Below are 24703 nucleotides of genomic sequence, written 5' to 3'. Positions count from 1 at the left end.
CAGTAGAGAGCTACCTCACCATCACCTGCCACTGCATCGGTGATGACTGGCAAATGAACTCAGTGGTCCTGCTCACTGCAAGACTGCCAGGCCGGCATACAGCTGATCTTCTCGCTGAGAAGATGAAGATTAGATGAGGCATTTTATTCATAATTTATTGACAGGTTCAGTGTGATGACTCGGTGTCATCCACCCCCATGATCGCATCAATGCTGGAGTCACATGCAGGCCTCTTCTATGGCGCTACTCCTCAGGGAACAATACTCCACTCAACGCAACACCGGCATTGAAACAGAAGTTCAGAACTTTCTGAGGGAGACTCTGCCATCCCTTGGTTGCAGCCCTACTGGTGGAAAGTGGGAGTGAGGTTTCCCAGGCTTGTGAAGTTAGCGCAATAATACCTCTGCATCCCCGCAACTTTGGTCCCTTCGGAGCGGGTGTTTTTCAGCTGCTGGACTAACTGTCACCAGGCTGCGTTCGCGTCTTTCTCCTGAGCATGTTGACATGCTCCTCTTCCTCAGCAAAAATCAGTAGGCTGTAGTTACTTTACTCTCTCGTTTGGGTGCCTTTTGGATTCATTCAAGTTACATTTAGGGAAAAAGTTTCAGCACTAAGTAATTATTTTTTTTGCATATTATCATTTGATACGATTCATGATTTCTTTTGAATTGTGTCTAAAAGAGTCTCAATTGTGTTTACGATGAGCGCACCAGCTTTGGCTTGTTGATTTGTGCGGAGGTTTGGCTCGGAGCCCTGGGCTCTTTAAACAGAAACAGTTGCATACTCAGGTCACATGATGACAAGTGAGCAAACTAAATGAATATTGTGAGATGTGGTTGAAACTCACCTCATTGTTTTTGTATGTTGATTTATGTCAAGTGGCTGCTAACACTTTATATTCCCTTTGGGATTAATGATGCCATCCGTCTGTCCATCCATCCATCCAAGTCTGACCTGTTTGTGGTCATTTCTGGTGCTTGCCAAGTACTTTTACTGACGACCTTGAGCTATAGTATATAACTTTTTTCTAAAATTTACAGTCACACTTTATTTTACAGTACACTAGTCAGACGTAATAAACTGTAGTTTATTCTTTATTAGACAGTAAACAAACACGGTTATACCCTAATTAGACACTATACATCTAAATTATGCTGTAATTAGAAACCGCATAGACCCAAAATATAGGCCTACTTAGACATTATTATACCAAATTACGTTCTAATTAGAAACCAAATAGGAGATCTTGATACACTAATAGACACAATTTTTCAGGATCATAGTCTAATTAGTCTCAAATACAATGCCATATCAGATCTGAAATATGCTACAGTTAGACGCTATTCTACCAAATTATGCTGTAATTCAATGCTACCAACATGGGCCTATCATAGCCAAATTTATTATTATTTATTTATTATTATTATTCATTAGACAAATTTAATGCCATATTATATCAGGCATATAGTCAGAACAAACATAACAGAGAGCTCAGTGAACAATACATTTATTGGGCCTTTATAGTTTCACTTTCTTACAGCGTCATTTATGCTTGTTAGGAGAAAACTGTACCGTAAACTCAAACCACATCAGGTCACCCCTATTAGAGATTCTTAGAGAGTAATTTACAACACATTACAACAGCACTGTAAACTAAAGTGAAGACATACTTCTTTGGCTGGTCCCATGCACTGTGGTCTAATAACAAATGCTTCAGGCTACTTAGACATCAGACCATTTAATACTGTGTCACTATCTTACCCCAGTAAGGAAGCTGCCAGAACAGTGCATCTCTATTTCCCACTATTAGAACCTTATTGGACTTTTCACTGCCTACTTTTCTCTTTTTAGAGCACACCATGTGCAAAAACTTTTCTCGAGCTGAGCTGATACTAAAAAGTGCCATGAAAACACTGCAGACCACTGATTGGTCAGTCATTTATCTCATCTGCGTGCTTTCTGTTTCAGAGAAAGCATTCCACTGCTCCCTCTCTTCAGTCTGCTGCTCTCTCTCTCTCTCTCTCTCATGCACATGCTCCTCAGCTGCCATGCTTGAAACACAGCATTCACACATGAGGAAAAAACATGTCCTGTTGTTCTTTGCATTTACTGCTGCATTTGTTGGATGAATAATGAATGAAATGAAAAGGAAAAATGCAAAGGAGGAAAATGAAACAGAAACTAAAAGTGTCAGTCTCCTGAGTAAATCATCTGTTGTATGTTCAGTGGTTGTTAATTCGTGCTTTAGAATATACCTGCTGTGAAAGAATCAAACTTATTTCTGTCATTCACAGACTTTCTCTCTCTCAGAGAAAGCTTTCTACCACTGTCTCTCTGTTGCTCACTCATGCTCTCAGCTTGCTCGCCTTCTCTCTGTCTTTTTCTCTTGTCTTTTTTAAAATGAGTTGGGAAGCTGACAACAAAGCCTAACTTTTAACGTTATGAAACAAAGAGAGATATCCTCCCCTTGTGTCTCTCATGGCAGGGTTGTACAGCTCCGCCTGTGCTCATGAAGCCCCACCCCACTGCTGCAGAGCGGAGCGGCTCGCTGATCGCTTGTTTATTCAGAGTTTATTAATACTGACCGTGTCACGTGTCCAAATTGCACCAAATTTGACACTACACTTCCTTGGGTCCTCAGCAGTACACTTGTTAAGTGTGAAGTCAATCGGATGAACAGTTGTTGAGATACACAAAGGACACGCATACATACATACAGACAGACAGACATAGAGACAGAAATTCCTTCCTTTATAGTTAACGGCATGCGTGGTTTCTAATTAAAGCATAATTTAGGTGTATGGTGTCCAATTAGATTACAACTGTGTTTGTTAACTGTTTAATAAAGAACATATTATTTCTAGTTTTTGTCTAATTTGATACAAAGTACGGCTTACTAAATCTTATTAGTGCAACATAAAATTAAGTGCGGAATCATTTTTTAGCTGAAATATGCCCCAAAGCATATCTTAATGTGGAGAGTTGTTGTCAAAGGCTTCCCCCCAAAATGGCAAGCAATATGTGGGGAATGCTATTAATAACTACTGAATTATTATAAAAATATGGAGCATTAGATCACGTACTTTATCACTCCAGTCTGTGTGCTATCCAGGAGCTCTCCAGATAACAAGGAAAATATTTTATCTGCCAGTTTGTAGTCAAAATTAGTTTTTCTTTCATTTTTTAGACAGAATGGAACAGGAATTGTGGACAGAGAGAAGGGAAGTGGAAATGGTGAAGCAAAAACATAGGATTCGTTGACACTTCACTTCATCATTGGAGCGCTGAAAAAGTTGAGGCCAGCATGTCACGCTCGTAATGCAACGACAAGTGTCAGGTGTCAGTTTGCTGTTTCATGTCACCAGCTTCCATTGAAAATGACTTGTAGCCTGTTGCTTTGTCACATTTAGTCTGAACACACAGTAAAGCTGCAGCAGACCAACACGGTGCTCTGGCTGCTCAGTCTAAAGCTGCAGCAGGTGGGAGACATGAAGCTATGTCTCACAGGGTCCAAGTAGAGTTTCCTGATTCTCTCTGTCTGAAGAGTACAAATCTCCTCAGTCACCTTAATAAACTGATGTAGCTTTAAAGCCCAAGGAAACGCAAATCCATGATTGGCTCTTAATTATGTAATTTGGCATCTAATGTGCATATAGTAAACACCTAAAAAGTATGAGAACATAGCCTTTGACTTCTCTTCTTTAGAAAGTCTCTCTCCTCTCCCTTGTTACTGGGTTGCAGTTAGGCGTGGCTAAGCAAGGACATTAATTATGTAATAAATGTCTGCCCATTTATATTTAGGAGAAAGATGATTAATCTGGCTATCTTGCCAAGCTGACTTCACAACACTTTGTCTCTCTCATGAGAAAACAGTGCATTGCACTTTTCTTTGCTTTTGCTAGATTGAGAATTCAAATTAGCCTGAAATGGTTTGAAAACTACTGTGTTAAGCTAACTAGAAGGCTGGGGTATGCCACCCAAATCTGTATTAATCACAGCGTAGATAAGTCACTCAAAAGTGTAGCATAGCAGAGCTAATGCTAACCGTTTCATGTAAGTGAATGGAAGATGCTAAAACACTTACCTTCTAAGTCCGAAAAGTATAGTTCTATAAAGATACAGATATGTATGGTCTAGTTTGCAAGTTAGCTGAGTAGTCAAGATAACTAGTAGACTACTGGGGTAGTTGGTAACAATAAGATAAATAAATAAATAATAAATAAGTTTTACATGAAAAAGCTAATGCTAACCATTTCATGCAAGTGGATGGAAAATGCTATGTATACATGTGGCTGGTGACTCAAAAAACTGGGGAGGACAGGAGGAAAACCAACATGAAATCTTACAACAAATTGCATCATACTATATCATTGTCCCCCACCTGATGAAATCGGAGGGGTCTGGGGCAATTTTATATGCCAATAAAACAATGTGCTTTCAAAAACAAAAACCCCTGAGTGGTGAAAAGGCTGCTTCTTTAAAGACATTTATACATATTGTTTCTAAACAAAAAAGTGCTCATTTTAGATAATACCAGATGATTGTGTGTTCAAGGTACTCCACCAGTTTTATACATAAAGATCTGTTTACTTGTCATGGAAGGTGCTACTATGGAAACAGCTGATTCATGTCTCATGTGACTCTGGAGGAGAAGTCTTAAAAAAGAACTAATGATGTCATGGGGTTAGCTCAGCTTGTGTTTGATACTACACATTTATAACACAAAGCCTGCATTACAAACCAGAGATGTGGAGTTTAAAAGATGTTGGTGTTCATCAGGTAGGGATGGTCTAACAAAGACAATGTCGAGTTGCAATATGGGAAATGTAGGATCTAGTGTTTTTAGAGCTTGAGCCATACTAGACACAAAAAGTGAGGATATCTAAGTCTCTGTGGCTTAAATTTTTAGCACTCTTTACAACCTATCTCTTGCAATTCCCTGAACTTTATGGAAACACAGTACTACATTGCTAGAGAACCCCTTTAAGTTGTTGCAGGTGAGAGGTACAGTATGTGCAAGGCAGTGCATGTGTGGTTCAAACAACTGTATCAGTTCTGTCTGTGTGTGTTGCTTGAGGATTGTTCTTTCCTGCTGCACATTTCTTGGCAGCCTCCATATAAATGATCCGTATGGCCTGTGGAGAGGAGCACAGCCTCAGCCTGTCTGTGTTGGCCTTGTGATTGCAGAGGAGTTGGCCTGACTGTAGCTGCTGAAAATTGTTGGGAATCCCACATGTCACGGCCTGGTGTAGATGCAGATGCAGACTGGGACAACCACTAAGGATGTGTTCTCCCAACCACACCTTCCCTGCAGGACTTTGTGTCACACCTGCTGGTTTTCTTTTTCAAGATTGTATGCTTTAAAAAACACTTTCAGCATGACATGTTCATAAGTCAGTTATTACAACGATGCTGTAACAGGAGATGAAACCTGTACAGATAAAGGTTCCTTGTGCTACAAGCTGCCAAACACAACACTTTGCTGCAGATGTCATTGTTTTTCCACCATGAAAATTCAAATACACAGAGGTCAATAATGGTGTACATTCTAAAAAAGTAAGTCATGTCTGTGATGTTTGGATATCAGACTGATGAATCCGAGTGATACTGTAGAAGGCACTAGCTTCTGAGCTAACCCCGCCAGCTGTCTGTCATTTACACTTACACTTGCACTTGCTACCTGGTAGCTACTTGTCTGTAATTGATGTGAGGCAATCACCAGGATCTGGAACAACTTTAAATTTTTTCAAACTTCAAAACGTTTCCTTGACAGAACCATCTTTGGCCAAGTGTAGACAGTGCAGGAACCTACATGCAGTGAGCAAATTAAACAGACTACAGTGAAGAATTTATTTTTGATTTTATTAATTAATAAATACTAACGTAATTATATTTTTTAAAATATAATTTGAGGATTTTATGTCTTTATTTGATAGCTGACTGCAGAGAGATATCAGAAAATGAGGCTCAGATTTATTAATAGATTAGATAGAATAGATTTGATTGATGCCAGATGCAACGCCTGGCTGAGTAGTGATGTGTGCAGAAATGCTGTGGGCCAGACTTGCGTCTCTATATGAATGGCAAAGACACAGGTTTGACCAGTGTCCAATAGTCTGATATGAATGGGTCCAATGTGCCTCAGTAGACCCACGTCATACAGGCATCTGCTGTTTGAAAGTGGTCTCCCCATGTTTCTTGTCTCTCTGCACTGACTGAAAATATATTATTAAAAAAAAAAAGATTGATCATTCAAGTCCAGTCGTGACCCCCTTTACTCAGAGTGCTCTCATATGAACAGCTTTGGACTGGAACGTTTTCAGAATATTGTGAATATTGTGAAATGTTTTGGGTAATTGCTCTCGCTATCAGTGGTGTGTTCTTGGCTTGGTTGGCTCGTGATAGATGGTTGCTGCTAGCGCCTCATTTTCTTTGTAATAAACTTGTTTTTTCAAGTGTTTCTGTCATTAGTCCAGTGTGTTTTTCAGATACGGCAGTACATGTTTGTTGATGTAAAAGCGGATATTGCTATAAGGATCTTTTTTCCCCTTGAGTTCTTTTATCATTTTTCATATTATGCTGCAGAAAGATCACATTTTTCCAAATATCATGCAAGAAAAACATGTGGTGCCGCTCCTTCTCATTGTTGTGTGTGTGTGTGTGTGTGTGTGTGTGTGTGTGTGTGTACATGTGTGTGTGTGCATGTGTGTGCTCTGATGTGTGCAGCTGAGTAGCAAAAACACTCCTCTGTGGCTTTCCAGTGAACTTTCAGATGTGTATTCTTCCTTCATGACTCCATGGTTTCCTTTCCTTGTGCTTTCAGCCAGAACGCCTCCCACGGGCTGCTGCTGTCGCTGTGGAAAGAAGCTTGCATAACATTACTAACTGGGTCAGTTCCTCTATCCAGCTGAGCCAAGGGTTGTACAGAGCTTTTCCATCAAACAGCGCCCCACTGACTAACCCATGTTCCTGAATGTACCCTTACACTGATGTCACTGTCTGCTTTCTACAGCTGTCTCATCTCTCAGTTCCCATCGTGTCTTAAACAATTCACAGAACATGATCTCAGGATGAAAAGGCCTAAGTCATATATTGGCCATCTGTTAGTGGTTGCTGAGTATGTCTATGTGTGTTACCAGGTGGTGTTCGAGGTAGCATTTAACAGTGCCAGAGGTGGATACGTGGCCATAGATGACATCTCCTTTTCTCCTGAGTTCTGCCACACAGACACAGGTGAGAGGAGACCTTTGGATTTTAGGGGGATAAAAATGGATCAGAATCACTATTTGATGTTCTGTACCTCACTCCTGGTTCACTTTGTCTGGCTGTTATATATGCTGTACTGTAAGTCTGAAGTCCCACTTGTGGCCACTAGAGAGTGCAATGTTAATTACAACTCAGAGTGCATTATATACCAACGATTTTTATGGAGTTAGGCTTAAGAAGGTTAGGTGTACAGATTCTCAACAACTCCCCCCACCAAGCCTTCTGGTCTGAGGCCATGTCTCCTCAAGACAAAATGTAAGAAAAGAATAGGAGGCAGAGGAGAGAAGCACAGAAACAAAAGGAGAAAAAAAAGGAGCCAAAAAACAGAAAGAAGAGGAAAAAGGACGCATGGAGAGGAAAGCAAGAGGAAGCACAGAAAGAGGAGGGAAGGACAAGGCCAGAGAAAAGAATAAAAGATGAAGGGAAAGAAAGGAGGGGAAGAGAAGGGAGACAAAGAGGGAGAGAGAGTGATACAATGGGGACAATGATAAGGACAACAGGATTAGGTTCAAGTTTATCTGTTGGGATTAGGGTTAGTGGTTTAAACGACAGTGGGACTAAAAATGTAAATGTTGTCCTAGAGTCCTAGTCCTTTGTGCTAAAGAAAATGTCATGGGGTTATTAAAATTCAGCATGTTATGTTATAAAGATCAAACAAGTTAGGGCTACCATGCCTGAGTATGACTGCCCCCCCTCTTCATTCCCCCACCACTCAGCTTTCACATTAGTAATGCTGTTCTGTACCTGAGTACACTTGCGTATCTACACACTCTGGTACAGTAGGTATGCAGCTAGTTGGTTTGCGATCTGCCGATAAACACAAAGAAGAATATGAAGAAGAAGAGTACACTAGCGTCATCAACTGCGCGACATTTGTTTATGTCGTCGCTCCAGTGTAGAAAAGCACACAAATCGCAAGATCCCAAGCCCATCCAATGGAGTCGACCTTCGCACCATGCCTATCATATTTTTGTGTGTAATGTCCAGTTATGATTGTATGTTGTCATCTGCTCAAATTTCAAGCAAGCATTGAATTTCTTCAGAGATCCTTTCGCAGCCATGTTTGAAGACGACAGTCAAATAGTTATGACGTCACATTCTAAATAGCAGTCCATTTCTGTGTTTTGGTACAATAGTTTTCACACCTGATGCGAACTGCACCCGAGTACACTCGAGACCACCTTTTTAAGTGTGAGCTTCCCTCACACATTGAACACTCATTCAACTGCAAAATTATGCAGTTGTAAAATCCCTCAGTGATGCAGCTCAATTCATTTTTGAATGTAGTCGTCATCAAACATTCACATGATGGACATTTATTTTTTAATGGCAAAAAGCAGTTTCTTCAACAGGTAAATAAAGCCAGCAATGTTAATTATCTGGATAGTTTGGTGACTGAGAGAGCTCAGTGCACTGCAAACAGACAAAACTGCAAGTAACAGAACTAAGTGACAGTAAAACTTCTGAACAAGCTAGTTATGCTTAAAAAGGCTAACACTAGGCGTATAGCCAATATTTTCAGTAATATTGGGAGTATTATGGAAACCAAATCATAAAACTAAAATAAACATTGTTAGCTTATTTTCCAACATAACTGATGAGCAGTTGACATACTGTATTCATCAGTTTTTAGTGTCCTCTGTATGACTTGCAGAGTTTTGGATTTATTTATCTTCTTCATCTAAACAGCCAAATCCTGAGTGAAGATTTGAAGAAGAATTTGTCTCAAAGATTCAATAAAATTGCTGCACACAGTATCGTCTTCATATTAACATGAAAATGAATCTTCATGTATATATTTATGCTTTGTCTTTTTTAGTGGTAAATATGTGAAAGATTATACATTAATACATCATCATAACCTATATCACTGACCTCTGTTAACAAGGCAAGTTCACATTGGAGGTGCTGTGTTTTTTTGTTCCAGAGCCGACCGTTGACCCCTCCATAGCCAACTGTGATTTTGAGAATGGGCTGTGTCTGTACTATCAGGAGAGAGCAGAGAGTAAGGTGTGGAGCAGAGTTTCGGTCAAGCCTAATGCCTACAGGATAGGAGACCATACTACAGGAACAGGTGAATCAGCCTGAACCACAGGTTCCAGTGCATCATACTGCACAGTGGCAATACTAACATTCTAACTAAGTACTAAGTACATTTACTCAAGTACTGTACTTAAGTACAATTTTGAGTTACTTGTAATTTACTTGAGTATTTCCATTTGATGCCACTTTATACTTCCACTCCACTACATTTCAGAGGGAAATATTGTACTTTCTACTTTTCAGAGGAAGATTTGACACAATGGATAATATAACAAGCTTTTAAAATACAACACATTGTTAAAGATGAAACCAGTGGTTTCCAACCTTTTTGGCTTTTGACGTCTTACAAAAAAGTGTGTAGTCGGGGTCACATTTCACATGTCTATGAGTTGTTAACAGCTCCACCAAATAGTGATTTTTCCCTCTAAACTTCTCACATGCTTTCATTTCAATAAATGTTCAAATGATCCAATATTTCAGCAAAAATCAAAGATTAGAGAAAAAGTCCAAAAACTGAAAACAGATTTGTGTATCAGAACTTTGTTTTTTCTTCTTTCCTCTCCCATTAATCATCTCACGACCCCTCAGATTTATCTGCTGACCCTTTGGTCACCTTGGACCCTTTAGCTAACTGTATATAAAGTAGTGTAAACTAGCTCCACCTCCAGCAGCTACAACAGTAACATGCTGCTCTAACACTGATGCTTCACTATTAATAATCTAATAATGTCATATATAATAATATATCAGTCAGAGGGACCAAACCACTACTTTTACTGCAATACTTTAACTACATCAAGCTCATAATACTCATGTACTTTTACTGTAGTAGGATTTTTCATGCAGGACTTTTACTTGTATTGAGTATTTTGTACATTACTGTATTGGTATTTTTACTTAACTAAATGATCTGAGTACTTCCACCACTGCTCACTGCCTCATGATGTACAGAGCATTACTGTGCATGTACATCTATAGTTAAACATACTGTACTGAACAAACAATACCCCTCCTGTTTTGATTGATTTTTTTGTCCTGTCTTTTTAAGGCTGTTTCCTCCTGGCAGACACTCGTTTCACTTCCAGGCCTGGATATGTGGGTCGGCTTCATGGACCCTTTTTACCAGGGAACCACAAATACTGTCTGAGGTTCTATTACATGCTCTATGGATTTAGGAAAGTAGATAATGCTCTGGCTCTGTACATTTATGATGAGAACAACGTGGCGCAGGAGAAGGTGTGGAGCCTGGCTTACTCTTCCAGGGCTGTTTGGAAAGAAGTGGAGATCACCTACATGAAGCCCATGGTTTCCAAGGTAGGAAGCATTAGACGAGTGGTGTATGTGGAGGTTGAATGGAAAGACATGGTGACAGAGTTAGTCAACTTACCATATACAGTGATCAATTTACTATTGATGCTCAAGTAAAAGAATGGATGGATGAATGGATGGATGATGAATGAACTAGGATGATAACTGGATGAACAGCAGTATTCAGTCTTTTTCTCTGTTTCCTAGATTGTGTTTGTCAGCATATGTAAGAACTTCTGGGAGTGTGGCCTGGTAGCCCTTGATGACATCACTGTCAGCCTGGGGGACTGTCAAATCACAGCAGGTAGAAGACTCACTAAGACATACACTGACTGCATGTCATGCTGCATTTTTCTACACAACAGCAGGGCACAGTAAAGTTACTTTGCTGGGGATCTGCAACTCTTCATCTAGCAGCTCACTATTGCTGCTCCTGACTGTTCCATTATTATATGTTCCATATGCAAAAAATAAGCTGCTGGTGAAAATGCTGTGACAAATGTGGCTGCTTCAGAATAAAAGCCACTGGCTGAGAGCATTAGCAGTAACCTAATGAGAGAACAGTAAATGAAGCTGGTATCAATGAGGTCAAATTACAAACAGTAACACTGCATTATTCCCTGAATTGAGAAGCTGGAATCAGAGAATTTGGGCACTTTTTTCTTAAAAGATGATTCAGAACGATTAATCAATTACCAAAATAGTTGACAATTAACTCAGCAGTTGGCAACTAATTGATTAATCAACTAATCATAGCACCTATACAACTATCACATATTTGTGTAATGTTGAGGTGTCCACATACTTTTGTTAATATACAACACATTCTGATAGAACATGAAAGAACATTTAGTTGCATTAATCAGACACAAAGATATGGATTCACTGTATGTGGCGTGCATTGAGGTGAGAGTGCATCCACCAGAATGACATTTTCATCCCAGTTTGACTCAATTTCATCAGTGTGCAGAGACACAGGCACATGGAGAACATGCAGACTTGAGCTCATAAGATACTCTATATCAAGCACCACATGTTAAAAGTTACAGTGTGTGTATTCAGGAACTAAAGAAATAACAAAGCGATGAAAGACATCACTTAAAGCAAGACTGTAAACAGATGTTTTGTTTCAGTGGACATGTTCCCATCCACTTATGACAGTTTGCGAAAGTGCTTACATTCTTAACTTTATATGGAGCAAGTCAAAAACTCATGGCAAAACAGCTGCCAGCAAAGCTTCTGAAAAAAGTAGCATTGGATTAGAAAAACACAGCAATGTTCATACCGGTATTTGCTATTAAAGACTGAGGTCAAGTCACAAATAATAATAATAATAAGTTTATTTAATATTCAGTCATATTAATACTCACATTCCTCGAGACACTTATATAGGGCCAAGATTTGGTGCTATATAAATAAAATTGATTGATTGATTGATTGATTATATAGCACCTTTCAAAAGCAGACGTCACAAAGTGCATCACAATAAAAACAAACAAAAAGCAAATAAAAAAGCATATAAGAGACAGAGCAACAAACATGAAATGCAGACATCCAGATAAAATCACATGGCAAAAACGGAAATGTTTCTTAGCTGGTAAAAACAGGAGTGAACCAAACAATTTACATGCTGGTTAAGACTCAAAGCCTGACCCATAGAAACGCCCAGATTACGGAGGGTAGGTTTAACAGAAGAAGATTAAGAGCCAAGACTTTCCATCAGCTTCAGGAAAACGTCATCAGGGAGGAAATGATGTTTGGCCTGTTACATGTTGAGTAAGACTAAAAGGCTCTGTGATATTAATAAAACTAGAAGCAAATTTATCAGAAGCATCGTCAATGTGAATGTTAAAATCACCAAGAAGCACAAACCTAGATAGCTTGAGAACAGCAAAGCAACCCCAAAACATCACTGAGTCTCCTCCCTGTTTCAGGGTGGTCTTTTCTTTGAAGGCTTCATTTGTTCTTCTGTAACTATAGGGCTGGTGTGATTTACCAAAAAGCTCTAATTTTGTCTAATGCAAATCAGTCCTAAGCATATTCTCCCAGAAGGACTGTCGCTTGTCAACATGCATTTTGGCAAAGTCCAGTCAGGCTTTTTTGTCTCTCCCTCTTAGAAATGGAGTCTTCTTGGGTCTTCTACCATGCAGCCCATTTTCATTCAGACAGTGACGGATGGTGTGAATTGAATCTATTGTACCTCAAACTTGAGGATCAGCTTGGATCTGTATTGAAGTTTTCCTTGGTTCTTTCTCGACCATTTGAGCAATCCCTCTGTTCAATCTCGAGCCAATTTTCCTTTTGCAACCACATCCAGAGATGTTAGCTACAGTTCCAGAGACTTTAAACTTCTTAATAATATTGGCAACAGTGGTCACAGGAACATCTTTGCTCTTTGGAGCTCTTTGGAGATGGTCTTGTAACCTTTACATTGACCATGCTTGGCTACCTTTTTCTAATGTCTTCAGACCACTCTCTAATTGTCCCTCTGTTTTCTATGTTCAATGCGATGCACGCAGTAGCACAAAACAGCAGAGTGAGTAATTTTCTCCTTTTAAACTGGCTGCATGAGTGATTATAAGATTGAAAATCTTGGAATGATCATTAGTGTGGGAGTGGGAGGACTACCATACAGATGGGGGGAGCTAGAGGGGGAAACTGAGTGAATACTGTAGGAGCCCAGGAAAGTACAGTCAGATGGGCTGACTGCAAGTCAGGAGGTAAAAGCCTTACACAATTGCAAAGTCAGTTCAGTGTTGGTTGATAAATGACGTGAGCCTTCCTGGCAAGGATGGAGCTGTCTAGTTTAAAAAGCTGAAGCCCATTCAAAAAGGCGGCAAAATTATCAACAAACATTTGTCTGGATATCTCTCGTAGTAAACCTTTAGCCAGATATGCAGTCAGTGGGAGGCCAAAAATATTTACTTGCTTTCTGGTATCCAGGAGACAGACCACAAGGCGCACAAACTCCTTTTTGAGAAGCTCCAAATTTGGATTTTTGATGTTGTTGGTACCAACATTAACAACAACTGCAGAGGCAGATATATGTTGTTCAATCAGCTGCAGAGTGGTGGGTGTCATGTCCTTTACGCAGGCACCTGGATAGCAGAAAGTCTGGCCACTGCACACAGCCACGAGCCAGACCATAGAGGTGCCAACAACAAGCACTGAAGGTTGGCGCCGCACCTGGATGTGGCATGCCTGACCACCTGGGGGCATGGTGGTGGTGCCCAATGCTGAGACCTGTGGAATACACACAGATATACACTTCACTGCATTTGCTTCTTGTCTTATTCTTATTCTTGGGCATGGAAGTTTAGTCTTGACCTGGGAAACAGCATATGGGTGTTAATCAATAGGTGAATATAGATGTTTAATATAGTGTAATTGTGACAAAATAATAACTCAAAAGGTTCACTTACTACATGACCTAAGTATGAAACCTTAGTGTGACCTTTCACACTTTCACACTAGAGTCACTGGAGCACCCTTTAAAGGATAGTTTTGCACCTCCATAAAGCTGAGGGACTCACAACTGACAGATTTCCAAATATATTTCAAAAGCTAAGCAGCAGTGGCCAAGACATCCTGACTGAAACCAGATATCCAGAAAAAATGCCTGGTCCTACATTTCCCATAATGCAGCTAGTGTCTTTTCTTTTAGCAAGATGAAGCTCAAGTCAAGACAACCCTGATGACGTCAGATTCTCACAATATCACTATGTTATCATTCCTTCTCTGAACATAGTGATCTCATAGAAATCCCACCACTGACCTGACCTGCTGGGCTCTCCTTCACTCACAGAATGCTCCTGAAGTTTAAATGAAAAATGTTGTAAACACTGCGCATTCTCTCTGTAAATCTGCCACCGACTATTACTGACTATGTGTGTCCTCCACAGGTTCCCTCCCAGGCCAGTGTAACTTTGAAAGTGGAGTCTGTGGATACATCCAGGATAAGAAAGAAGACAACGCCGACTGGCTGCGAGTCCGAGGATACACGCCCACCTCCTACACAGGACCCAGAGGAGACCACACCACTGGGGTGGGTGAGTCATTTCCCCATTCACTGCTTCAGTCATAGACAGAACATTGAAACCTGTATAAGGTGATATATGAAGGGATGACACATCACCCCACTGTTAAAGATTTTAATATCAACAGCCAGACTTTGACAACCACTCAGTCACAACTGTGCTTAAGGTGTCTGACTACAGGAGTTGTTGACTGTGTATTTAATACTTTCCATTTTCTCTGTTCTCATTAGTACAGTATTCTGTGCGTATTGTATTTTTACAGCTGCAAAGTCTCCACTGGGATCAATAAAGTTTAATACTGTAAAGTGTTATTCATGGATTTGTCCGTTGTGTACCTCCTTCAGGTTATTTCATGTACATCGAGGCGTCACTCATGCGTCCAGGTCAAAAAGCTCAGCTGTTGACTTCTGACCTGCGGGGCTCCTCCACTCCTCAGTGTTTAATCTTCTACTACCACATGTATGGATCTGGCACCGGCATACTGAGCGTGCTCCTGCGCCACGGCAGCAGAGAGCATGACGTACTGCTGTGGAGACGGCGTGGTGAGCAGAGCGTCAGCTGGATAAGAGCAATGGTGGACTACCACTGTAATGTCCGACACCAGGTACAAAAAAGATTAAAACAGTGTGAGCTCAGCAGCCACACAGTTCTCCGTTCTCTATTTCACTGTTTACTATTTCGTCTTCAGATTAGGCTAACCCATTGTTGCTAACTTTGGAGCTAACCCCCTTCACTTTTCCAGCACTTGGGGAAATAACAGACGTGACTTTTCACGGTCTTAAGAAGCAACGGCATTTATTACCTGTTACACTGTAGTCTGTACTGTACATTTACTGCCAGACTGACAACTTACTGCTAACCTTTTCCTCTGCTCCGCTCGCATTCACCGTCACTTTTCTGGTGCTCGCCCACCCACCCGTTCCCACCCACTATGTACACATATTACGCAATGCCATATTCCTTAACTGAGCTATGCTACCAATAGTTTCCCAGGCAACGACACAGAGGTTGACTCACGTATTGGAACAGCGCTGCACAGAGGCTCCCAAACGCTGTTGATTTCCGAATGAATGGATATTTGGTAGGGATGCACGAATTGGATTTTTTTCCGATATGCCAATGTTTCCAACTCACTGTGGCCAATTGCCGATGCCGATACCGATATATGCACATATTTTTTTCCAGCTGGCTGAGGAGACTATTATGCATGCAAGCATAGATTGTACTAAGTATGATCAAGAAAGACAATATATGAAGGAAGAACTTAGGAAGACTGGAGTTCAGGAGCTCAGCATTAAAACTTTAATGAACCTGCCAAGTGGGTGGAGCAGTAGAGTTTTCTTTGTGTTTATTAGACAGACAGGATTAATGTGTAGGATTTAATCTCTGGTCCACCTTGCCAACCGCCATTATAAACCAAAAAGAAGAAGAAGAAGTTTTTTTTCCAAACAGATTGGTACATCCTGTCAGCCGAAGTGTTTCCTATCTGTCCCTCCAACCGCAGGAAATAATGGATTAATACTGGGAAGCTATTGATGCAGCACTTTTCTCCTTACGAAAGTAACACAGCGATTATTTGATTAATGAAAATTTGGTTGGACAAGAGCATATCGACCAACTAATTGACCAGTCGACCAGCAGACTACAGCCAGTGTCTGGGGTCTGGAGGGGCTGTCCTGGTCAAAAATAAGTCTCTTGAAAAATGTGAAACTTTTCTGAACATACAATATACATCTCAACCTGACCTCCCTATCATGACTCATTGTCACATTTACCTTTGTAATGATAAACGAAACAATATTTTTCTCTATCTGAATTAGTTTAGACACTCTTGCTTGGTAATTTAGCACTCAAAAGCAGTATACAGCAATTTAATAAATAGTTTATAACACACTGTAATGTAGTAATAAGCAGATAGAAGTGTTAATTAATGTATTTGTCAAGAACTATAACTCCTCCTGTGGGAACCCATAAGTGTTTGCTGCTGTATAAACAGATAATGAATGACAATTGTTACGAGAATGACTGGCAGTTCGGCTCCTGGCGTGTCTAGGTCAACTTAATTCCTCTAAAATAAAGTGTCCGTTTGGGGAAGAGTTAAGTTACAGAGTACAGCGAAGGAAGAGAAGCCTGGCTGACAGAGGGTTGTGTGGGGCTTACCTCCATTCAGCAACAGTGGCTAGCTCAAACCAAGAGCTTCCCATGAGCAGCCAGGTCAGACGGCGTCAGTAGTGTTGGTGGTTGTTCTAAAATGGAAACAAAGCTGGAGGTAGTCAGCTTCCAGTTCTCAAGGCCAGAGATAAAGGTTGCTCAGGTGTCAGGGCTCTCAATCTCACAGTGGTTCAGCACAAAAAGCACTTCCTGGATGCTGCTACCAAGAAAATGTATCACACCTGGGCCACTGGGTTAATTGATAAGGCCCGCCCACTACCAACAGGCCAAAAATAAGGAGGAAATGATAATGTGACTAATAAAGTGCATACTGCTCAACCACCACAATATAGTAAAACACAGTTGTAATAATATAAAATGTTTTAATAGGAGAAGTTATAATTGTTGACAAATGCTGTACATTAATAAAATGAAAAATATCCTTATATCTGCTTAGAACTACAGTACAGTGTGTTATAAACATTTATTAACTGTTTATATACTGCTTATAAATGCTAAATAGGGGGGCTTTTTTTCTTGCAGATTATATTTGAAGCCATCCGAGGCCCATCACTACGAAGTGACATGGCTATCGATGACATCAGTTTTAGAAGGGGACCATGTGAAGGTCAGTGTAAATCTTTTTGTATCTGTTCAAGTCTAAACAGATGTGTCATGTCACCTCTACATCAAATTAATGGAGACACATTATTACACAAGAGCAAAATTCTAATTCTGTTTCTTTTAATTATTGAATTTGTCTTGATGCACATATTTGTACAATGTCAGTGTGTAAGTTTAAGCAGTTCTTCATTCACGTCAGTGTTTTTTTTGTCCTCCTCCTCAGATCCTGGTGACACTATTTCATACTCAGGCTTCTCGGAGTACTTCAATGAGATTGAGAACTGATACTGACAGGAAGCCTTTCTGTATAAATGCTTTTTCGGTTCTCAGAACTTGGCTGGGTGACTTTCAGAGGTGCAAATGTGACAATTTACAAAGTCGTAGAGTGATGCTTATGTTGCTGCCAGGACCTCCACCACACTGCACTGCTGTCTCTCATCTCTTTCTAATTCTCAGTGTTTCTCTCATTACCCTTCAAGATACATGAATTGTATTGTATCATTATTTCTAACAAATCTTTATTTTTCCTTATGACATAATTTAACAGTCACGCCTCATTTGCATGACACTCAATTACACAATCACAATCAAGTGTTAAGACTTTGTCACTTATTTTCTTTGCAATTGGTGATTTGAAAAAAACAGAGATATCAGTTAAAAAGCACCATTGCTGCGTTCATTCATTCACAGCCCAGGTTCAGGAGACAAATTCACAAATACACATAACTGTAAATGGAAACTCGCATTGTGGAGTATGATGACGTCATCCTAGGACAAACACTTATATTATTTTTCCCCCGAAGCTCTCATATAATCTTGTGACAGTGGAACAATGGACACACTAAACAAGGGGAACACAGGGTAGTATATAACAATATGAAGTTTGTTTTCAGGCTTACATGCTTGTTGTCTATAATTCTGTATTCTTAGACGGTATATGTCTCGCTTCAGCTGACACATAAATCAAATGTCGGCCCATTTGCATTTTACTAGGAACTAGAGAAAACCTGAATATTTCTTTGGTCCTTTCATTGGTGGTTACTTACTAAATTAAAATGACTAGTAATATCAGAGACAAAAAGAGTCTCAAACACTGAACACTGAAAGTTGCTAGGCAGAGACAGAGTGATCTGATTGGTGTGCTGTTTTGCCAATATCAGACATTTTTGATACCCATGGAACTTTCTCAATGCACTTGTGGGAATAGGAATAGCTGATGCCAACCTTGGGGTGACCTCATCACAGCAGGTTGGTGACAGGACCATGCGCAGTGTGCATCCCTGTAAGATTGCAAGCTGGACTACTGAGTGGCATTCAGATAATACTGCCTATCAAGCCAGTGGAGTCGGCCAATAAAGAGTATCTGCTATTTGCTCAGGTAAGAGGATTTAAAGGCAGCTTAAAGGTATGTTAGGTCAGTGCAAGAGAATGGCGTCACAGTCTGATACGCACTGCAGGGTGTAATGGCGGGTCAAAAAATAATTTAACATGAATACTGGGCTTCCATAGGAATGCTGACCCAATGTTTGGCACTTTTCACTGTGCATTGATAACTGACAGTTTGACATGAGCCCTTTTGAGACACAACTTAAAAATAAAGAATACTAAAAGTTAGTATTGCTGTTCTGTAAATTCAGGCAAATTTTAAAAAGAATTGTCCAAATCTGTGCAGTCTGTGTTAGTGTCTAGTGTTGGTCAAAGTCCCACATTTGCCATAATTCAGCTCAATCGCATCGTTTTTTACCATCTTTCCTCCAGACACTCGCCGCGTGGTACACCCATGTCTTTCAAACTCTATAATAATAATTAAAAATATGTAAACTTTCTACATGAGGAAAAGGGTAAACTGTTGTAAGAAAGGCCTGTTTGCCAGGTGTCCCATACCACAGAAAAAACAAGGAACCCCTGGAAGTGTTTTAATATAAAACTGATGTGTTGAGTTTGCCTTTACAGCAAACAAAAGCAAAAGCAAATGAACACAGCAAAGGAGAGAAAACCAGAAAACAGGGAGGATACTTGATTAAACAGATTAAATATACAGTGGAAACTAGAAAGCAAACATGGTTTGTCATAGTCTGTCTCAAATAATGTTTTCTCTGCGTTCCAGGTGAATTAAGGCTCTGCCAACTGTACTATTACACAAAACTACACTTGGCGCTACAAGAGAATTGTTAAATCTGCAGTGGTGTATAAAGTGAGAAAAAGCATGTTTACTGGAGCTTAGAGGTAATGACAATCCCACTTTGGTTTATTTCTATGAGAATGCAATATTCTATAGTGTCCAGAAATCATGTGAAAAGACCCAAACCAACAATGTTAGTCCATCTTTCAATACTGTTCGACTTCACCACCCAGTCCGTGTCCATTGGGGCCTTCTGAAGATGTAAATCTTTAAAAACAGCTCAAAAATATATAGTTTCATTTTTTAAAAGGCTCAGTAATTTCCTATAACAATATAGTGTAAAACATTAGTCAAAAAGGAGAAATAGTGCATTTGTTGGCAATTATTTTCCGTGTCCGAGTAATCCACATTTGTTCTACTGAGTATTTCTGGCAGCAGGATGGTGTGTGGAGGATTGAGTGAAAATAAACTACAGTGTATGTGTTCATGGTAACGAAGGAACATGTCACCCAGTGCAGCAGTGTGGCTCATTGATGTGTTTTTGGACAACAATGGAGCTCTATGGCACAGAGGAATAATATATATCAGACTTTGATACACACACAGTACTTGTTAGTAGATCAATTAATTGTTGATTTGACTTAAGTTCTTTTAAGTCAGATATAATTTCAGTTCTGACTTAATTATGGATCATCCTAACTGGGCTTTAGGACCTCTGGAAAACCATAGAAAAGAAAACCAGGAGTGAACCACATTTGCACGCACCTCAGTGCGTAGTAGCACTGGACCATTACTGATTCCATGTTGTTCCACTGAGAGGAATCAAAGCATATAATCCATTCAAAAACACCACATACGCATTAACAGTAGGCAAGACACTCTGCTTTTGTAGACGAAGATTGGGCCGTACCATTCTGTGATCTTTCCATTGCTTGAAGAGCTCAGTAATCCAGCTTCTGAAACAAAAGGACTGGCCATTCATTTTGAGAAATTAAAGTTGCCATTATGTAATGTTTTTATAATAATTTTACTTATTCCAGTGTTGCACTGTTCTGTATATATGTATTTTTTGCAATATCAGCTGTTAGAATTTGAAAATGGTCCTGCTTAAGAGGCACATGAAAAAAAAAAGCTTTGCTACATGGACAAGTTTCAAGTTCGAATGCCAATACCATATAATTTTGTGGATATTTCTCCCTACGTGCATTATCTCAACTCTGAATATAACCAAGGCAATGCAGGCATTTTCTTCATAGAATTCACACAGTCATTTTTCTATGTCAGTTCCACTATGACAAAGGATTTGAGTCCAGCTTCAATCTTATATCACAATCAAGGCAATAGCCATTTCATTTATTATATCAGTATGTTTTTCAAAGCATGGATTTATTGAGGTGCTGGATACCTTCCCAAGGGGTTTGATCTGTGCTTACTCATTATTATCATACAGATCCTACAGATTTTTCAGCCATACATGCTCCAAGCTTCCCATCATCCTAAAGGTCCTCTGTTGTGCATTTAGAGATGTCCCTCTGCACACCACAGATGTACTGAGTTGTTATTAAAATTCTTTGCTCCTGTTTAGCCTTACAACCAGACTGAACCAATATTTCATCACCAATATTTGGAAATTGGAAATGTGTGCAATAATTCAGATGTCTGGAGCCAGGCTTCTTCCATAGTTCCTCTACTAACCTCTTGACACTTTATGTTTGGACAAAATAATCATAGCTAACGGCCAACTTACTAGATTTTTCGGGAACCACATCTCATGGTCTTCATTTGTGGTTGAAGATCATGAGACACCAAAATATCAAAATTGTAAAAGGGATGCAACATAATATCAGGAGGGTGTCCTGCAATTGATGTATATTCAATGTATTAACTCAAAACTTTGCTGGAAATGATAATTCTTTCCAAACTAAACTGAAGTACATTCTCATTTCCTATGGAGCACACTGTCATGTAATACATTATGACATTGTTACTGCAGTCAGACAAGATCATATTTTGAAGTGTTTTATATCCTGTCATCTTCCTTTTTGTCATTATTTTTGTATCAGACCTGTGGATTACATGAAGGCAATACATATAAATATATATATATATATATACACACACACACACACACTATGTGGAGAAGAAGCAAGGAGACAAGATAAACAGAAAAAAATCCTATAGATTATTGCAGCAATTGTATTCTGTTTAATATTCAATAAAGTTGCGGGAATTCTTTCTATTTTTCTATTTTTTCTATTCTGTAATACATGTCTGTGACTTTTAGACCACAAATCACAACTTAAGGAATAAATATCACTATCAGAATTGTAATTTGTAGAGAATTAATGAATACAATGTACTTTTAAGTGGACCTTGTTGGTATGTGTGTAGCTCACAATGTGCTATGTCAGCATTTTTAAGTGATATGGGGTTTTATGCATGTTTTAATTACTTTTTTTGTTGCATGTTTTAGATTATTTATTGGGTGTGTTTTATTGCATTGGCTGTGTTTCTTTCAATCTGTTTTTATTTTATTGAATTGGTGTGTTTTTATGGTTTTGTGTGTTGTTGCATGTGGTAGTGTTTTTTCCTATTACCCCTGAAGGGCACAGGCACTGACAAACCCCAGGCAGTAATCAGCAAACAGGCAACAGGTGCAGCTGAAAGAATGAAAATGGCAGAGACACAGACGCAAGGAGGAAGGCAAGACAGAGGAAGGGACAATTGAGGAAGGCACGACAGGGAACCACAGAGAGCCAGACAGAACTGCGTGTTGTCCTCAGCTGAACCCACAGACCAGAAGACAAATCACCACAGGAGCCTGAAGTGCAGCAGCCTGTGTCCATTCAGCATGAATACTCCAGCCTGTGTCGTTACCTCCCAGGAAAACCGTGACTATTTATCATCATTGTTTAGCAGTGGACACTGGGCGGGCCCACTGCGGGGCTGGGCAAGGGGTGGCAAATCTGAGCTGGAGTATCTGTAGAATACTGGCAGTTGATGTCTGTTTCCCAAGAACGAGCAGAGCACTAGGGAGAGAGTGAGGCAAGATCTGTCTGCGTGGAAAGGGGGACAGACTGCAGAGGATATTGCAGGTGCTGTCATTCCCCTGCAAACATGGTTTGGACGGCAATGTCGTTTCAAAAATGGTTCCGGCTGGATGCCAGAAACAGCAACATTCACATGAAAAGTTAATCATGAAACTCAAGTTGCTTTTTAGCTGACATGTGGACATACATGTATTTGGAATACGGATATGCACTGGTTGAATTTTGGTTTAATAACAGATGTGAGCGGTCACAGGGTGTTGTCCTTTCCACGTTCAATAAAGGTCCACCTGGACCTCACTTCAAAAACATTTAAAATGCTTATGAAAGTTTCGCTGTGCAACACATCTATGTGTTGTGTTCACCCTTTGGCACACTGATAATTTACATTAATAAAAGACATTAACACTAGAGTTACTGTTTACTGTGCAGTCTTTATTCAGCCATCTTGAATCTCACACACCTGCCCAGCTCTCATGGAACGTCACTGCATTACTATACAATGATGTCCTTTAATGCACATACTGTTTTAGCGGAGAGGCTGGGCAGAATGGTGGTTGGTACGTATGTCCTGCTTTGAGCTCTGAAAGAGTTTTGAGTACCAATTGCTGTAACTAAAGAAAAAAGCCACAAAATGTCAATCTAAAGGACTGCCGTTTGTGAGGAAAGTATGATAAAGACACTAGTGTAATACAGAGTTATCATTTCCAAAAGAGATACAAGCTTTCATGACTGCAACTAAGTTTAGCTAACCAACCTGCTACAAGCTAACTTACCTACTACATGTCGAACATGCCGAAACGAGAGATGGAAAGGAGGGGGAACCTTCTGATGGATTTTGAAGATGACACCTCACTCTGTTTATGCTCACCTTTACTGGGAACCCCCACATCAAGTCCTAACCCCCAAAAAATCTGTCCAAGCAGCCAAGAGGAGAAAGTATCTAGTGCAGATATATTGAAAGCCATCCAGGATTTGACGAGCAGATTTACTTCACTCGAACAAAAAATAAATAAAAACTCAGACATTGTGGACACTGGCTATTAAAGAAAATGTTGAAGGGATAGATTACCAGATGAAAACAACTAATGAGAAGGTGCATGCCATGAGTTGGCGGATCTCTGAACAAGAGATGAAGATTGAACAAGCAGAGTGCTATAGTCGTTACTGGAATTTAAAACTGCTTAACCTCTCTGAAGCTGTCAACAAAACCGCAGAAGATGCAAGGAAGCAAGTCTTTGAAATCCTTGGTAAAATTGCTCCAGATGAGAAAAATAAACTCGGTTTTCTCATTGATACTGTACACCGGATCGGACGCCCCAGGAAATATAGGAGCCCACGTCCAGTGACAATACAATTCACCATGCACACCTTCAAGCAGAAAATCTGGAAGGCATCAATGATTGCCACAGTGATGAAGGAGAAGAAGCTTCAACTCTCAGAGGACATACTGGGAGAGACAGAGTTGGAAAAAACTCTGGCCACTTGTTGACAAAGCGCGCAAGGAGGGCAAGCAAACTACATGATGTGGTCCAGATGCGATCATTGACGGAAGAAGAGTTGCAGCAGAAACAATCAAAGACACTGTACAAGTATCACTTGACTCTGTAATCTTCCTAGCTTATGTTGTACTTTCTTAAAATATGGACTAATGATAATAGGTTGGTTTAAGAAGATGTACTGATGATAGTAGGTTTGTTTAAGACGATGGTCTAATGATAATAGGTTGGCTTAAGTGGAATGTATTAGACTAGTTAATAAGATGTTGAATTACTGGTTAATACTCCGTCCAGTTGCAGTTAATAAGGTTATGTTTTGGTACTAGTACTCAAAACTTGAAGAGGTTCTACTACTCTATATTACTTGAGGAAGTTACATAGTAAGCATATTCTATTTCAAGGCTTAAATTTGTTTTAGTTCTCCAGACACAGTACTCTCTTTTATCTTAAATGACTGACTCTAACTTTAACTCGTTGACAATTATTTCTCTCAATGTTTGGGGATTTCGGGATAGTACTAAAAGGAAAGCAATATTTCTCTTTATTAGGAAAACTGATGCAAACATTTTTTTTTTTTTACAAGAAACTCATTCTTGTGATATAGAC

General features: G+C 39.7%; 1 protein-coding gene across 4 annotated transcripts in view; it reads left to right on the top strand.

Annotated features, from left to right (window-relative positions):
• mamdc2a (MAM domain containing 2a) overlaps positions 1-20047 on the top strand; it is a 41787-nt gene extending 21740 nt beyond the window's left edge. For 3 of the 4 annotated variants that reach the window (XM_042421699.1, XM_042421701.1, XM_042421700.1), the window contains 8 exons: positions 7140-7233; positions 9194-9340; positions 10358-10623; positions 10825-10921; positions 14520-14666; positions 14999-15258; positions 17349-17433; positions 17653-20047. In XM_042421699.1, the coding sequence (XP_042277633.1) occupies positions 7140-7233; positions 9194-9340; positions 10358-10623; positions 10825-10921; positions 14520-14666; positions 14999-15258; positions 17349-17433; positions 17653-17714 (1158 nt within the window). In that variant the 3' untranslated portion in view covers positions 17715-20047. Of the gene's footprint in view, positions 1-7139; positions 7234-9193; positions 9341-10357; positions 10624-10824; positions 10922-14519; positions 14667-14998; positions 15259-17348; positions 17434-17652 lie in introns of those variants that run through there. The other variant, XM_042421702.1, reaches the window with a different exon arrangement.
• Positions 20048-24703: the final 4656 nt, after the last annotated feature.

The sequence above is a fragment of the Thunnus maccoyii genome, chromosome 9 (assembly GCF_910596095.1).
Source record: "Thunnus maccoyii chromosome 9, fThuMac1.1, whole genome shotgun sequence".
Classification (NCBI taxonomy): domain Eukaryota; kingdom Metazoa; phylum Chordata; class Actinopteri; order Scombriformes; family Scombridae; genus Thunnus; species Thunnus maccoyii.
Note: the sequence above shows the minus strand (reverse complement) of the source record. Positions and strands in the feature narration are given on the sequence as shown.